We start from the raw sequence: 17,782 nt of genomic DNA, 5'->3' as shown, positions 1-17,782 counted from the left end.
AAAGAACTGGTCAGAGCTCATCCAGACTTCCTTTTGTGCCATGGAAAACCTGATTGCTATTTGCTCTGAATCAGCGGTAAAACGTGATTTTCCCAGGGAAAGTACTGCGACTAAAAGAGAAATGCTTGGACACGAAGCTTTAAAGTCCAAACCTGCGCCCAGAAACATGTCAAATAAAGAAGTCAGGATGAGCCTTCAGCTCTGCTCCATTTGCTCGGCTTGGCAAACTTGAACATTAGGCCACTTAGGGAGAAAGAGATGTATCCATAGGGCCAAACTAGCTAGGAGTTAAATGATTCTCTGCATCTAACATGCAAGGTTTTTTGGTTTGTTTCTAAAGTAGATTGTACCAGCTGGGGAACTGCACACCTGATTTGGCCCTTAATAGGCCATTTTAATACTCCCATCATTACCTGAATTAATACATGCATCCAGTGAAGAAGTATGTATATTCTGCAATTCTTCTTTTTCACATGTAGTCAGAGAAGAAGTCTGAATATTCTGAATTTTTTCTTTTTCTTCCACTCTATCAACATTGTGGATATCCAGAGCTTCCTAAATGTAAAAAGAATAAACTATATGCCTTAACAAAACACTATTCTAGGTTTATGCCAGAGACAATCAAAAGCTCCAGGTGGTGGGGAAATTGATGGTAGAGCAACTACTACATCCAGAGCCCTGCTGGCTACATGTGGTCAGGTCAGGAGCAGGGGACCAAATGCCCCACCCTTGCCCCCTGCTTTTGTTTCTTTATTTTCCTTCTTCCATTGAACACAATGGAAGGAAATTCACTATACTAGCACTAGGGCTGTTGTTTCAGGGCTGGTTTTGGGGAATGTTGGGGGAATGGGGTGTCTTAGAATGCTGTAGATCTACATACCCCCTATATGTTCCCTAAACACCACATTTTGGTGCCCTACTAACAGTCCATGGAGGTTTCCATAGGTGTACTAGATTGCCTCCTGCAGAATGTATGTCACCCCACATGTGGATCTACTCTTCCTCTCTTCCACCCTGAAGACCCCTCTAAACATTCTATCTGCTCCAAAGGTTTGGGGGACCTTCTGAAGCAGATTTTGGGGAACTGCAGAGGTGAAGAAGATGAAGTCCTGCTGGGTGAAAACTCCACTCATATACCATCCCTTGATAAACAGTGTTGCATACCACCCCAAGCCTCAGAGTCCAAATTATTACATTTGGAGCTAATAACCAAGAGTTTTATAATATAGAAAGCCACAATGCAAAGCTTAAGCAAACTCCAATATCCCATGGTTCAATGTCAATTAAGAAATACATCTGCAGATTTTTAACTTAATGGCTTTTATAATGTGACTTACTGGTAGTACTTCTAACAACTTTAAATTTCAGAAATAGAATTACCTTGGATGCAAATGATACAAAGAGTACTCCGTCCACATCCTCAAGGTCGGGTTTAACATCCAAATGGATATTGCCAGGTCCAAAGGAGGCATAATTACTTGTTGTAATAGACTTTCTAGTATATTTAGGTGGTCTTCCAACTTCAGAAAACCTTATTTTCCGTGGTCTTCCTCTTTTACGTGGGCCAGGCAACCTAACCTTTTGGTTACCAACAATACTCTTGCGGGAAATAAGGTTCTTGAATGCATTTGTCTTCCCTCCCACTAAGTTAGCTAAAGAAGGGCCACGGTATGCAGTGGCTTTGAGACCACAGCTAGATACTTTATTTGTTATGGTAAGACTGTTACAGGTTTCAGTATTTTTCCATCGCACATCTCTTGCCGTAGGTGATTTGTGTGGCACATTATTTTCAGATACCTGTTTTCTAGTTAGCATTTCCTCTGTTTCCAAAGCTGTAAAGGGTCTGGAGACACTGTTATTTTCAAAACAAGCAGACAAATAATCCAATGGATGACTCAAAGGTGATTTTGCACTCTTAGAAAGAGACAATATGGCCTGTGAAAGAGCAGAGATCTTTACTGTATTCTTGGTAACTGAACAGGGTGCTAGATAGACTACAGGCATCTTTCCACTATCCAGTTTCAACATCTTTGCTTTGGCAACACCCAACTGGTTGGTCTGTGGTCGCTTACGGGATTCAGATTCCATTTCCTTCTTGCCTACTTCCCTGTGATTCTTTTGTCGCTTCTCCAGGATGGAGTCAACTCTATCTGAATATTCTTCTGCCATGTTACGTGCTTCTTCCTGCTTCACATCTATTCCTTCCATACATAGACTTGGCCCATAATCATAGTCATCTGCAGGTTCCTCTTTAACAACAACATTGATGCCTCCATTTGAGTTCAAAGGGGATGCCACATGAGAGTGACTCTGACAAGGACTTGCTATTGGACTAGACAAGAAAGGGGGGGAAACAATTGCAAAGTAGTAAAAACCACACAATAAAAAACCTGAACAAGCAATATATCACTTTTTTTTTAAAAAAAAGACAAATTTATACCATACAAAAATAAATACCTACAATTCAGACTATCAACAAAACACTAGCACCAAGGTCAGCTCTAACAAACTTTGCCTAACAGATATATCTACATTTAGGTCACATCCTCATTTAAATGTTTTCTTTTTCATTATTTATTTAAGGAAACTTTAACATACAATCTCTAAAGGTGGATAATTATGAGAATACACTCTAAGCACTAATTTGCACACATACACAAAATATGTCTCCTTTAAAAAACCCTATTATTCACAATGAACCAACAAGCAACTGTCACTTTGCATTTGAGAGATTACTGGAACACATTAAATCACAATAGACTAAGAACAGCTGACAGTGAGAAACACAGCTAAGCTACAGCAGACTGTAAGTTTACTATGTTCATGTTAACAAATAACTAACAGTAACAATTAAAACTATATGTACACATTCAATTACAAATGAAGGCTTTCACTCCCATCAGGTCAACTAAACCTAGTTAGATGATCTAGGGGTTCATGTCCTAAGGAGAGTGGGCCTCTTATCTTTCTTCGTGCACTAATTTTCCAGTAATTGTTATTGTTAGAACAATACACTGTACATATTGGGTCTTTGCTACAGAGCGCTCAACAGCATGGCACAGTTAATTTCCAACTGTGTTTTCATTCAGACCTTCCTAAGTTTTGTTCCCCATGCATTTTCTCTTCTCAACCCACATTCACTTTTGTTAAGACTAGTTTTAAACTTCTTTTAATTGTATTATGCAAGTAATTTTTTAATACCAACTTACTGAATAGGTGGCATGCAAATATGTTTTAAAAGAATATCATTTCCAAATAGTCAGTAACATCCTGCTTTCTGCCTCAGTATTCACAATTACTTTGAATTCAGTGCAACAGCATAATGCTTAAAACATGAGCTTTAGAAAACTCTTTTGTGGCTTTTACCAAATGCATAGGCTTGTTTAATTTTTTATTTATTTTAAAAACAATACTTTTATTTCAATGCTTAATTGTTTTTAACTAGTGCTTTTTCTATGTTTTTAGAATTTCTCATTTTTTAATTTAATCTACTTTCAATCCTGTTGGGCGGAAAGGTTAATTATTATTATTTATTCAAAATATTTATTATTACTGATGAGAAAGCAGTAAGAAAAGTCAACAGTAAATCTGCTTTTGTGCTGTTCTCAATTTAATTATCCGTTCCAAATGAGGCAAAGTGTTATTTCCATACACTACCCATGGAATATATACACACACACACACACACACACACACATATATATATATATATATATATACCTCATATTATGTGTTCTGCTCCCAGCCCCAACCCATGCTTTGCCTGAGTTTACACTATGAATCATGGGGCAAATTCCCAAAGGAGTAAGTGTTTCCGTAACCCTAATCATTATCAACTGACCATGACCAAAGAAACCCTTCTTCACTGACCATGGCCAAAGAAAAAGAAGCTTAGGGCTGTATTCATCAAAGTGAAACTAGAAAAACAGACTGCACTAGAGGCGAAGAAGAGACAAGACTGTGGTACTGGCCCCAGGTAACTGGCTGCAGAATAAACATCAAACTCCTGCGATGTTGATGGCACCAGGGGGAGTTCTATCGCTACTGCTACTTTTAAAGTTGAAGAGGGAAATTCAGAATAAAGGCAGTTAATTGGTATAACATCTTTTCTTCAGCAGCTCATTCAATATAGTTTTTAATGAATCACCCCAAACCCAACACTGTCTTTCCATGGGCCATACTGTTTTCTTTCTTGGCTCAAATGCATGTAAGAGCCACTTTACTTTTTGTCCTTTGCAGCAGCAAATCAGCAGTACCATAGAAGGGCTGTAAGCAGCTCAAGGTTATCTCTTACGCACTTGCCATGTACTGAGTGCAACAATCACACTTGGTATCCGGGGCCTCTCCCAGTTCTACAGCTCTGAATTATTTCTTCTTAGTGCTTAAATGTTTGGAAATGTTTCTACAATGCTGCTGCTGAATATAGGAAATAGGCAGAATTTGGCTCCCACCAGCTAAACCTGCCTGAGCTACTTGAATGTTTAGCAAGAGACTGCACACCCACATGTATTCCAACTGCTTTGGCTCAGAAGATGTTGATCAATTTGAGTACTTTTATAGCCTACCCTTCATCAAATGTTCCCAGAGCAAGGAACATACAACACACTAAAAACAGTTCAATTTAAAAATTAAAAAGAGAAAGGAAAAAATAGCACATCCTTAAAATGAGAAAAACCCATAGGCAAATGCACACAGGCATCTTACTTAACGTACCACACAAATACTGAATATTGAGCAAAAACCCAGGCAAGAAGATTCTTACCTGGCACAAACATGACAAAAACGTCTACATACTCATCCTGTGTCCCCACAGTATCTAACTCTCCCAGAGCAGGACAACAAGAAGGGCTTACTGCCTTGATCTAAGGAAATGATGACAAGCTGACATAGGATGAGGCATTCATTCAAATATTTGGGTCCCAAGATATTTAAGGTTTCATAGTCAACACCAGTACCTTGACTATAGGTACCCAATGCAGACCTTTTAGAATCAGTGTTGCATTATTTCAGTTCTGAACATTCTGGCAGCTGCAATCTTCAAAAGTTGCAGTTTCTAGACCATCTTCAAGGACAACACCAAATAAAGCATATTAAAATAATCCAAACAGGAAGTTACCAGAGAACGGGTAACTGTGGCTTTCCCCCCCAGTAACTGGGAAAAGGCACTCGGCACCACTGAACCCTCTTTAGCCTCCAGTGACATTGCTGGATTAAGGAATACGCCTAGAGTAGACTACACATCTGTTCTTTCTAGGAGAGTCTGACTTCCTCAAGAATAGGCTGTCTATTCAATTCCTGAACCCCATGTCACCCACAAGGCTCAGTTATCTTTACCCAGCTCATTACTAATGTGAGGAACCATTCCAACATTACACAGCCTTGATTGACTCTGATGATGAGAAATAGAGCTGGGTATCTTGTTGACACTTTGCTCCCAATCCCCTGATGACCTTCCACAGCACAACTGCCATGTTGCCAAGTAGAAGCTCCGAACTGCTACTTTCTGAAATCAGTTCTGCAGGTGGGACTGCGATTTCCATGCCTCCAGCTTCCAAACCACAGAGCTGGTCCAACAAGATACTATGGCTAGTGTCAGGAAACCCCCCTCACCCCGACAGGTAGCTTTCCCAGATCCGTTGCGGTACAGGGACCCACCTCCCCCTCTCCACAGTTCGTCATCCTCCTCCTCTGGAGGAGACCACTCCTCCAGTGGGGAGGGGGAGATGGAAGCAGGGAGTCAGGACAGGGGCTGTGTCAGGATCACAGAGCCTCAACACCAAGCAGGAAGTGGGGAACAGGGACCTTTTCCCGCACTCCGATCGCGAAGGGAGGAAGGACGTGGAAGGGGGGGGGGCTTGGGTTTAGAATCCCGTGCCTTCTGTGCTGGACCAAGAACCGGAAATGGTCATTGCCGGACTCTGCTGAGGGATGAGATGGACGTTTGTATTTTAGCTCCACTGTAAATATTTGCACAATAAAGAACTTAGTTGTTAGAAGTTCGGCTTCTGGCGGATTACTCATGAGCAACCACTGACGATCTTACAGCTAGTGCTAGCAAAAGCTACTGAGAGGTCTCGCGACAAAGGCCATTTTGGTGCCAAAACTCGACTTCAATCCAGACTGAAATAGATGCCGTCACCTTTCTAAATCACCTTACCCCCAAATTATAGATTTTTTGGTGACTAGGTAGTTATCACAAACTGCAAGATCTAGGGAGTTTCTAACAGAGTGCCTGCACCACTGCCTTTCAAGTGGGCACTCCCCTCTACCTGTAAAGAGGAATTTATCACCGCCTTGATCCACCCAGTCAATCACCTCTGGCTATTAAAAGTCAAAAGGCAAGTGTAAAAAAAAAGGTACCATTAGCTGAAACTGATCCCAAACAACCTGACTAGATTAATGATGAAAGTTAATGCTCTAGAATCTACTTTCACTGGATTTGCAATATTGCCAGCATCAAATTCAGCACAAATATAAGTGACTTCACCATTGAAGTGCCTCACAAAGGCTCCAATAATATCACCTGTGGGCAAGATTTCAACAGCTCTTTAAACTCAAAATAGCTCTTTTGGATGGCTACTTGAAGGCATAGTAAATGCCTTGGGAAAGTGGCAAAATACAGATATTCAGCAAGCTTCATTTTTGCTGTTCGATACATGATACCATGTTATGATGAAGGCACATTGAACTTTTACAGCACAACTGTAAGCATGCTTCCTCAGAATTAAGGCCCACCGTGTTCCAAGATTTACTCCTAAGTAAGCAAAGGAATGCAGCCTTTGATTGGCTAAAAATAATCCCAGCCTTATATTCTACCCACTTAGAAAGACTTTTACTCAACAAGCTCAGGGGCAGAGGACAACAGATTGGACACAGCCAGGTCAATACTTCCTAAAATAAAAGCAAGAAGGATGCTTAAGTCAAGTAATATCCAGGAATATCTACAAAAAACTTCAGTGTGTTTGCTTATGCAGTTATTCCACCAGAGAGCGTAATGGTATATACTGTATATATTTTTCAGATTTGCTTTGAGTGCTTGAAGGGATTTCTCCATAAAATAACCACAAAATGAGGTCAATATAAATACATTGTTTAACTGATGAGTGTACAGGAAAATATTCATATGGATCACACACTTGAACATTTCCAAAATATAAGGAAATTCCTCCTACCACATGTAGGAATAAGTGCATAAGCAGTACAGGGGAACAAATTAAGAAATGTTCATTGTAGCTTAATATTGCCTACAGCTACAGAATGCTGCTTATTCTGCAAAACTTGATTTGCCTTCCTTTTCTAACTATAGTCAGATATGTATAAAAAAATCAAAAGTATAATTTGTACCCAGCATGGTTAGCAGATTATTTATCCAAATATTGATCACATTTTAAAAAGAAACTTTGAGCCTACCTTTCAGGTGCTTCTTGTTTTAATATCGGACTATCACACATATCTGTTTCCATAAAACCCAGAAAATCATGATATGGACTGATAGATTCTCTTTCCAAATCTGTGTTACACATTGCACTAAGTGATGTCTCTATATCCCTCTGCTCTGGATCAAAAATTTCACCTTCAGTGATATCTCTGTGATGGCTTGGAGAACTATTAACGCTACCTCCTTCCTGGTCTGAGCTACCATTTTGCTTCACATCACGCTGAAATCTACTGCTCAGGCCATCATCCCTGAACCCTTTAGCAAACGGGTTGTAGTCTATTTTCAGTTGTGTAATTTGTATGTTTTGATATGCAGTCACAGCAAAGAACTCTGTCTGTGGAAAAATGAAGGTATGGACATCAGGACCATTTAGCTGAATAACTTCTGTGGCTTTGTCAGCAGGCACCAAGTGTAGCCGAGGTAGATAGCGGTGCATAGAGTGCAGAATGATATGCCCTTCCTGGTCCAAGGTATTGTTAGTAAGTTTGAGTTTGTAGAAAGAGACTGGTTGGTGCATCCAGTAACGGCCAGTAGAAGGCGATTCGGGGTGAATGAATACTCTTCCCAGCACATGGGGTTCTGCTTTCCCACTGGGCTCCCAACTATGGCCATTCCATTTATAGCGTAAATTGTCAACAGGAGAAATATCCACAACCAATATATACTTCAGCTTGGAGTCTAAGCCTGTTATCCAGTATCGACAGTATGGAAACATCCGCCTTCCCTGCTTGGTCAGAATCATTTCCGTGCTGCGATAGTAAAACTCATTCCACATATTGTTGTTGTCCAATGTAACAGTAATGCTTCCTGAGGTGCAATCTGCTGGAAGGCAAGTCTTCACTTTCGATTTTACTGGTGCTGCTATACTGCTAGCAAGGCCACTGTCCTCTTGATTTGATACTAAGTCTCCTTGGTCAGCTTTTCCAGTGATCTGTGGCTGTTTCACAAGAACATAAAGAGCAGGTGCTGCATTGGGTGGTGTTCCACCATCCTGGTTCCCCAACACAACTGGCCGATTCTCCATTATTTGACTGTAATTTCTCCAAAGATTTCACTATACAGGCAAATTTTTCTTCATGTTCTTCATTCTGGAGGGGGAGGTCAACGAAATATGTAACATCCATGTAAAGTGAGCAAGACATTATACATGATAAATGATCCCCTCAGAAGTTATCACAGTGACAGTCATTATACGTAAAACAATACATTGCTACTGTCAGCTTCCACAATGATTTCAACAAAATTTCGCCACTTGGCAAATGTAGATTCATGGCAGAGGTAAGAATTTTAACTGAGATTTTCATTTCAAATTATGGGGCAATTAATTCAAAGGTCAACAAACAACACAATAACAAAATATATTTAGAAGTAACCACATAAGCAAAAATATGTCTAATTGTGGTATCCTACTTGTGCAACAGACTTCTGCTTGGACAAAATGGGCTTTCCCTTCTTTTCCTACCCAACCCCCAACACAGCAAAATTTACTCCAGGGATGCTCCAAAGCAGAAGAAAAACACGAGTTCTTTGAGGAAAGATGGGATAACATAATAGGGTTGTGCTGCTACCTAAACATTAGCAGCAATTGCATCTGAAAATGTGTGTATAACCTAGCCAAGCATTTCACCTGAATTGTACCACAAAATATGATTTTTACTTTGGCACTGGAGAACTTTAGAGCAGCAATACCATTAAGTAACAAAACTGGTATTCTAAATGCATGAAATTAATATTAAGGATGGAAACCACATCTTCCGAAAGTCTCTCCACGAGGTTTGGGATAGATATAAAAACCTATTGGAAAGGAAAACACCATGGTGGCTATCACCATTAAAAGTGTTGAGTGTTAAAAAGGTCAACATGAGTAAAAAGTGGGTAACATATTAAATGTTACTCCAAAATGATGGTGTAAAATGGAAACTAAAACCATATGAAGAGGTGAAAGAATATGTAAATGATTGGTTGCATTATTATCAGATTAATGAAATGTTCAAAAATTATATGAAGAAAAATGGATTTGGAATTGTAAAATTGAAATTTGAAACAGAAATCTTGAATAGTAATTTTAAAATATTGTCAAAAATGTATAAAATGTTGCTGGAATGGCATTTGAAAGATGAGGAAGTAAAGTCGGTGATGATTCATTGGGCGAAAGACTTTGGTCATAATATTTTCAAACTTTTTCAATATGCCGTAACTGCGGCGAGAATTTTAATAGCACAAAAATAGAAACAGGAAGAAATACCGACGAAGGAAGAATGGACAGTGAAACTAATGTAGTATGCGGAACTGGACAAAATGACGGGAAGAATCCGAGAACAGCAGGACCAGAAATTCATCAAAGACTGGACTAAGTTTACTGTTTATTTAAAAGACAATTGTAGTAATTTAAATACGTTGATAGGATTACAAGAAGCTTTGTAGATCAATGAAGAAATATTGTTGCAAATATGTAATTATAGTGATTAAGTTGTACGTGATGATTTATAGCAATGATAGATTTAAGAAGTATAAATATAAGTAATAGACGTTAGAAAATCACGTGAAGGGTTTGAGGGAAGTCATGGCTTGAAAAAGCCGAAATGTTAAAAGGAAAGATAATGTGATGGATTTAATCAATGTATTTTTATAAAACCAATAAAAAATGATATGGCAAAAAAAGAAATTAATATTAAGGAACAAGTTACTGATCACAACCTTGAATTTGTTTTAAAGATTAAGGCATAAAGAACAATGTAACATACATTCTAAGGAATTATTCTGAGCTAGCTTGGAAAGTATCAATGATCTACTTAGTACAAGAAAATGTAATAGTGTAACAATTTTCTATTTGCTGAAATGTGTTAGTACATACATCGACACTAATATAAAACAAAATATTTACTCTAGAACAAACCCATTCAACTCAACTGATTGTATTCCAGAGAAAGATGACTCTGGGATGTATTTACTGCCACTATCAGAGCTCTGTCACACACAACCACAGAATCCACCAACTCTAAGGTACTTGTTATATTGTTTCCAACCTGGAAAACTGGTTTTTCAAATCCCTACTCAACCATGAAGCTCATTGGGTGACCTTGGGCCAGTCACTACGTCTCAGCCTAACCCGCCTCATAGGGTTGTTGTGAGAGTAACATGGAGAAGGTGAAATAATGTACACCACCTTGAGTGCCTTAAAAGAAAGGTGGGATAAAAATGTTATATTAATAAATTCTAAAATGCTGGGGTGGGAGACTGCACATTAGATCTATGCAAAAATGTATAGATTTTATCTATTTTATAAACATTTGTAGTATTAGTTTAAAGTACAGCATGTCAAGCACTGTACACACACAACACATAACCAACTACTGCAATGGAGTTCACAAACAGAGTCACAAGGCTTAAAATAACGTTGCTAAAGTTTATTCATATTTTTACTTCCTTCACTGTGTTTGTCTGGGATTAATACTGACTTGCTGATAAACCATAACAGCATCATCCACACTTTGAATCTTTCCTCTCCCCCATTAAGCAATAAAGAATGGCGGGGAGCGGGGAGAATTGGACTATGTTCTGTCTTTCAAAAATGACGTATGAGAAAGAATATAACTTACATGCCAACATTTCACACCTGTCAAAATGAACCTAAACGCGATTAGCCTGGAAGTAAGCGTTAGGCCTACTTAGGTAAAGGGACCCCTGACCATTAGGTCCAGTTACTTACTTCCTAGTAAAGGGCAGCGGCGTTACGGAGGTTTGCACAGGACTCGCCAACATCATCAAGTCTGTACGAAAGCGCAATCGAGGTCCCCTTGCCCGTGTTTGTTGACATTTCAGCCTGAAAGCTCCCGGGCAGTTACGTGCTCCCGTAGGAAGCGATCCGTAGGAATCCCGTCAGGATCGCCCCGTCTCTGCTTCCCCACTCTGCCCTAAGCGCAGCTTCGCCAGCCGCCAGCCGAAGGAACATATGCTACCAACATGGACGGCGAAACCGCCATAACGCTGCCGAGTACGAGGGGCGGGGGAAGAAAGAGAAAGAGAGGGAAAGCGGCGGCAGCGAGCAGGGAGAAAGTCAAAAAGGCCCCGAAGCTTTCCAAACTCGGCGGCCTACTCAGGAGCTCGGCATGCACGTGCCCGACCCGAAGAGCAAGGGGCGAAGCGCCCCACCGGCCCCCGGCGTGGCTGGACGCGAGCCGAAGCTTCCCATCGCGCGCCCGGGCTCCGCCTCGCCCTCGCCTTCTGCCTCGGAGCAGCCGCTTACCCGGGAACAGCGCAGCCGCAGCGCTTCACACGGCACGCGGAGGCGCCTCGAACTCCGAGCCCCCGCGTGGCACCGAGGAGCCTCCCTGACACGCGAGGAGTCGCGCGCGTGCCGCCTCAGTTCCCGCCCCTCCTCCTTCCTCCTCCGAGGCTTCGATCCCGCCCGCCCGCCCGCTCGCTCACGGCCTCCCGCGAAGGGGTGTCGATTTTCTCAGCTGGCAGGTGGTGTGCGGGACACGCGGAAAACTGCGCTCGAGTCACTTTTGGGGCGCGCGCGCGAGCGCGCGGATAGAGTGACGCGTTCCCCTTCCCCGCCAGTTACCGTGAGATTGTGAGCAGGGCGGTAGAAACCCCTCACCCCTCCTCCTCCTCCTTCTATGTTCACAGTCAAAAATCGTGTTACCCGATGGACAGAACGTGCGCACGCACCCATGTGACGTCGCCGGCGCGCCTCGAGCGGCGCACGCGCCGTGCGGGCCCGCGCACCTCCTCCTCCTACTCGCCTGCAGGCTGTCACGTGCCCGCGGCTCGCCTCTCCCTCCTCTGCCCCTCCCTCCTGTCCTGTTCCCTTTCGCGCTTGCCCGGTGAAGCTGCGCCTGAGGTAGCTCGCGGCTACGTGAATGAACTTCCGCGCCTTTTTCCCCACTCCCCCCCAGCTGTCGCCCCAAAACCGCACACGCTCTTTGACGAGCGGAGGTCGGTGGTTTTACGCTGCTCGTGCTTCAGAGGCCCTCCCTGGAGCCCTACTCCCCCACCCCGGACGTTCACTCGAGGCTCTTGGGAGCACAGCGTACCCGGCCTGCCGCTGCCCACGACGCAGGGCTCGGCCCTTCCTGCCCTCCGCTCCAGCAGAGGGTTGGCACTATGGCGGGCGCCCTCGGGCCTTGTGCCAGCCTCTCACGGGTTGCCGTGGGAAAGGCGCGCGCGTCAGGCTCCCTCGGAAGAAGGTGAGGAGGGACGCCGAGCTCTGAGGCCACTCAGTCGCGGCGGCAAGCGGACGAACCGCCTCGCATTTGTGGCTGCGCGCTTCCTGCTCCTTTCGCTAAGGCAGGGCTGCTCTTTGTTCGTGGCGCATGAAAGCCACGCGAGGATTTCCTTTGCCCGCCCGCCCGCCAAGGCGCTCGTGCTCTGATGAGCGCCTCGTCGTGCCCACGCAAGTCCTGCATCTCTGAAGGATCTCGAATCGGTTCAGATGCTGCCTTCCTTTCTTCCTTTTTATTTATTTATTCCGTTTCTTACCCGCCCATCGCGATAACGTCTCAGGGCGGGTTGCAGCACCCACGGACTTGAACGAGCTGTTTTGTCCATAATGTTTCAGTTATTTGAAATCCAGAAACGAAAACCTCTTTGCAATCCCGTTATCTGCTTTGGCTCGGAGCATAAAGGGCTTTGAAGTCCAGTGCAAGCACCCAGATTTTAGCCGGGAAACAATGTCAAAGAGAACAGGCATTACATGTTCCTTGCACTAATTATTTAAAATAAGTAGCAGTGTTTTACCTTCCCTAGTTTTTTTTTTAATGGTGTGATGATTTTATTATTGCTTGCTTTTTTGTTTTTGTTTTACTGTCATCAGTTGCCTGGGGCATATTAACATGAAAAGGCAAATTTAATTATAAATAAAAATACAGATACCAAATACTAACCCCGTTGTTGCATTGTAGGCCAATTTAATTTTACAAGATGCCCTCAAGAGTAGCCCCAAATAGAGCAGTGTCGGCCAAAATTGATAGAATGTGCTCCTGACTCACCTTAGCATGGCGATATAGGAGAGGGCCTTGATTTGGGGAGGTGTGACCCCCAAACAATGTAGGGCAACCAAAATGATCAAGGGACTAGGAACCAAGGCTTGTGAGGAAGAGTTGAAGGAGCTGGATATGTTTATCCTGGAGAAGAGGATACTGAGGACATAGCCAACATCATCTCAAGGGAACAAACTTATTTTCTCCTGCTTTGGAAGGTAGGACTCAAACCAATGGCTTCAAGTTATAAGAAAGGAGATTCCAACTAAACATCAGGAAGATGACAGTAAGAGCTGTTTGACAATGGAACAGACTCCCTTGGGAGGTCTGGACTATCCTTGGAGGTTTTTAGCAGAAGGTTGGATAGCCATCTGTCATAGGTGCTTTCTATAGCTGAGATTCCTGCACTGCAGGGGGATGGACTAGATGACTCTCAGGGTTCCTCCCAACCCTACAATTCTATGATTCTAAGTGTCATAGCTAAGGGGTCATGGGTATGAAGAATGTGTAGTCAGATCCAGGCGCTCCTAGAAGATCTGCAGAAGAGTGTTTGGCCCCCAGTGACACTAGACTCCCTTTTCAGATTAATTGCTTCAGAGTATCTGGTGTATCCCCCACTTGATTCTTCAAACTTGCAAAAAAAAAAAAACACCACCAAACAAAAACAAACAAACAGAAACCTCTGCACAAGCAAACCACATTAAAAAAATAGCTTTAATGTGGTTTGCTTGTGCAGCTCTCTGGTTTTGTGCAAATCTGAGGAATCTATTAGGATTGCTCAGGAAAAAGTTAAGAACATGGATGGAAATAAAATGAAAACATTGAAGAAGTACTGGGTGGGGAAAGAGGAATAACCAAAAGTGACAATTGATTCACCCACCCCAAAATACTAAAATAAATCATGTGTGACCCCAAGTGGAGTGACTTGGAGCCCAATTTATCGGATTATCCCTGCATCAGCTAAACTTGGAATTCACAGGAAGCATCAGGATTAATGTTGTTTGAGGGTGGCGTGTGGGTTATGCAAATTAAATGGGAATGCAAATCCTAATCTGAGCTACCACCTAAACCCAAGGCATCTTCCCCCCCCCCCCCGAGGATGGAGTTTAATCCCTAGGTCATGACAAACTCCTGAAAAAGTGTCCAGGACATAGATTTTGAATCTGAAATGCACAATTGTATCTTGAACATGCACTCCAATATTCATTCCATTATCTGATTTGCATTGTGTTTTGCACACTTGCTGATTTAAAAATGGAAGGTGTGGATCAAGTTGAATGTTTTCTGAGCAGCCATGCCATCTTTCATTCTCATGTTTCACTCATCAAGAGATCTATCACGTTGCTGTTATATGAGAACAAGTAAGGATGTTCAGTTTTCTGGCAACCATAGTTTCCCAAATTAATTTTGTGAACTTAAGGAAGCCTCCAATCCTGAAGAGGAATTCTGATGAATCTTAGGCACTTTGGAATCTGGTTTACATACACTAATCATGGAAATCTACCATTTTTATGCTGAATCTAAAAAAGTTTCTATGTTGCAATCCTTGAATAAATCCCTTTGAGCACAGTGAAACTTAACAGCATGCATAAGATTGTGCATATTATAGAATGTTCCATTTCATCTGCTTCTAGCATTTTTATTTGTGGCCATTTGGAGTACACAATAAATTACTTGTTGCCATTTAGAAAACTTCCTGCAGTTTAGAAATATGCTGTTTATAACACACCAAGCCAAAACCCCTAGTTTAATAAACTAGGATATGTACGATTGATAGGCACCCATATGCAGCTGTTGCACATTAGTGACAAAACAAGGATTCAGCACTTAACCAAGTTTCCCATTATTTACAGACCTAGAAAATGTGGCTTTAAAACAAGCTGAGAGAGTCTTATCCTGTCTTATTTTGGTGCTCAAATAAAGAGGAGCACAGCAGAAAGAAAAAAGCAGCTTGCAGGTGCACGCCACTAGTGTAAATCCTGGATCAAGTCAGGATTTTTGGCTTAGTGCTACAAACACAGTGAATAGGAGAGGCAGTACCAACCAAGAGACCTAAAAACACTTTTGAAGGCTTCTTGTCTCAGCAGTTGCAGATTTGACAATACGTTCTCTTTAAAAATAGTATTCTCCTACATCAGTGTTTTTCTCATCTATGCAGGGAGTTCATTCTCTCTGTGACTTTGTCTGAGAGTCTGCCCAACTGCAAGAGTACACCACACTGGGGCATGACTGGACAATGGCCAGATGTCAATCTTCACCTTACAGACTGTATGACTCAAGCTGCCAGGATAAAACCATTTTGGATACTTTAGGCACATCCAAATTATACGTATAAAATGTAACAGTGGTTTTAAAAACTGCCACACATTTCTTATCCTAGATCATGTACTTGTTTATGGTGTGTGTTACGGTAATTTGAATCTTCCCTTAGGTGGCTTACACTTCAACCTTGTCCTATCCTCAGGATTTAAAACATTTCAGCGAGTATCACATTGCTCTCCTTAAACTAATCTAACTGTATAAAGATTTTTGATTTTTTTTAAAAATTCATTTTGATGCTTAGATTGATCCGAACATCAACAGTGCATAACTAACTTTTAGTCAAGGTGTTTACTTTCTGTTCTCACCTTTGTGTTTTCTAAAAATCATGAAATTCCATGGCTGTACCCTTTTTAAACTCTATTAGAGTTCTAAATCAAGACTTTAAAGAGTAGTTTAGCCTTTTAAGTGACTCTTGAATATACACAATATCTCCTTCAATATCTATGCAGTTTCCCCTCATTTTATTCAATTGTAAACACCTTTGACATATTAAAGTAACTTTAAGATAACCATATTCACAATTACAGCACTGTCTACCCCCAGAACTTTAAAAGTTGCTTTCAGTACTTTTAAAATTGAATTAGCAATGTAGTTCCACTGCCGTACAAGTGGAGTTCCTTTTTTTATATATACAGGACTGGTTAGTCCAAAACGTTCCCAGGTGCCTGACAATTTTTTTAAAAAAAATATTAACGCCTGACTCATTCACACAGAGAGCCTGCAACTGTGCTCATCTAAGTTAGTACACTGAATCAATAGTAGTTGATAAAAATACTATTTTACTAAAATACATACATTTCGCTTCCAGGACCCTCTTTACTGTATGTCCCAGGGTCACTAATGCTAATGTATACCATGTATGCAAACTCTTCCCCTACAGTATCTATACAATGTGATGCCTGCAACTTTTGCACCAGGCAGGCAACATGCCTATCACCAACCTCTTATGAAGTCTGCCCCTCACACCTCAAAGGCATATGTGGTTATTCAATCATCAGGAATCTAAACAGAATGCTGAACAGTAAAGACACAGAATGAGAGCCAAGCTGTATGTTATGCTACTAATGTAGTATGAAGTTCTGCTCTGCTTGAATGGAATGTTCTTCGAAAGCTGTCCTTACATGTGGACTGGCAACTGAGGCTTGAGGCTAGCAGTGGCTTCCCCCACATGCTCATGGGAAGGGAAAACCATAACAGTCATCCTCAGCTGAGGGAAGGTACTGCCTGGCAGAGTTATTGCTCCTTTTGCTTTTATTGCTAACAGATAATGGAAGGAATAAGAATCTCAGCTCATCACCGCCACCTTCCCATGAACAATAAACTGCCTCGAATAAGGTAAGCTTGATAATGGCTCCTGTAGAGCAGGAATGACAAGGGCGAAGGGAGTTTCTCTGGTCATTCCTGCTTGTGAAGATAGCTAGTGGAAGGGACCCTTTGTGCAATGAGGCACCTATGGGCACAATGGCGTCCTTGAGGTCTTTCCCATGGTGCTTCTCTGCCCCCAACTCACAGCCCCTTAATCATGAGATTGCGAGGCTAATTATCTTTTTCTTGTCCAAAGTACAAAAAGCTGAAGGAGGGTTGACAAGTGATGCTCTTTCCAGCTATGAGCTCTGCAAGGCTCAAATTCTACTAGGCCCATCTTTTACCCACATCCCTCTAAAAAGTGAAGCATGTGATATGTGCACATGGTTTCTCTGTCTCTTAAGTGACCAGTGTGTGCACTCCTACCGCACTTGCTAAAATGCCCATGGGTGTAAAAACATGGGTGCCCCCCCACCTAAGTGTTTGATGCAAGCAGAACTGAGCCATTTACATAATAAGGTAAAGGTAAATGACCCCTGGACAGTTAAGTTCAATCAAAAGGTGACTATGGGGTGCATTGTCCATCTTGCTTCAGGCCAAGGGAGCTGGCGTTTGTCCACAGAATGCTTTCCAGGTCATGTGGCCAGCATGACTAAACTGCTTCTGGCACAACAGAACACCGTTACGGAAGCCAGAGCGCACAGAAATGTCGTTTACCTTACAGCCACAGCAG

The 17,782-nt window shown here is 42.1% G+C and overlaps 1 protein-coding gene across 1 annotated transcript in view; it reads right to left on the bottom strand.

Moving 5' to 3' along the window:
- Positions 1-12,100, bottom strand: part of LOC117044895 (MAX gene-associated protein-like) — a 43,525-nt gene extending 31,425 nt beyond the window's left edge. Inside the window, exons 1-4 of the mRNA XM_033145689.1 lie at positions 12,006-12,100; positions 7,411-8,526; positions 1,381-2,332; positions 414-555 (exon numbers count right to left, since the gene is read on the bottom strand). Coding sequence (XP_033001580.1) covers positions 414-555; positions 1,381-2,332; positions 7,411-8,462 — 2,146 coding nt within the window. The 5' untranslated portion in view covers positions 8,463-8,526; positions 12,006-12,100. The remainder of the gene's footprint in view (positions 1-413; positions 556-1,380; positions 2,333-7,410; positions 8,527-12,005) is intronic.
- Positions 12,101-17,782: the final 5,682 nt, after the last annotated feature.

This window comes from Lacerta agilis, chromosome 1 (assembly GCF_009819535.1).
Source record: "Lacerta agilis isolate rLacAgi1 chromosome 1, rLacAgi1.pri, whole genome shotgun sequence".
In the NCBI taxonomy this organism is placed as follows: domain Eukaryota; kingdom Metazoa; phylum Chordata; class Lepidosauria; order Squamata; family Lacertidae; genus Lacerta; species Lacerta agilis.
This window is presented reverse-complemented; position numbering and strand designations above follow the sequence as displayed.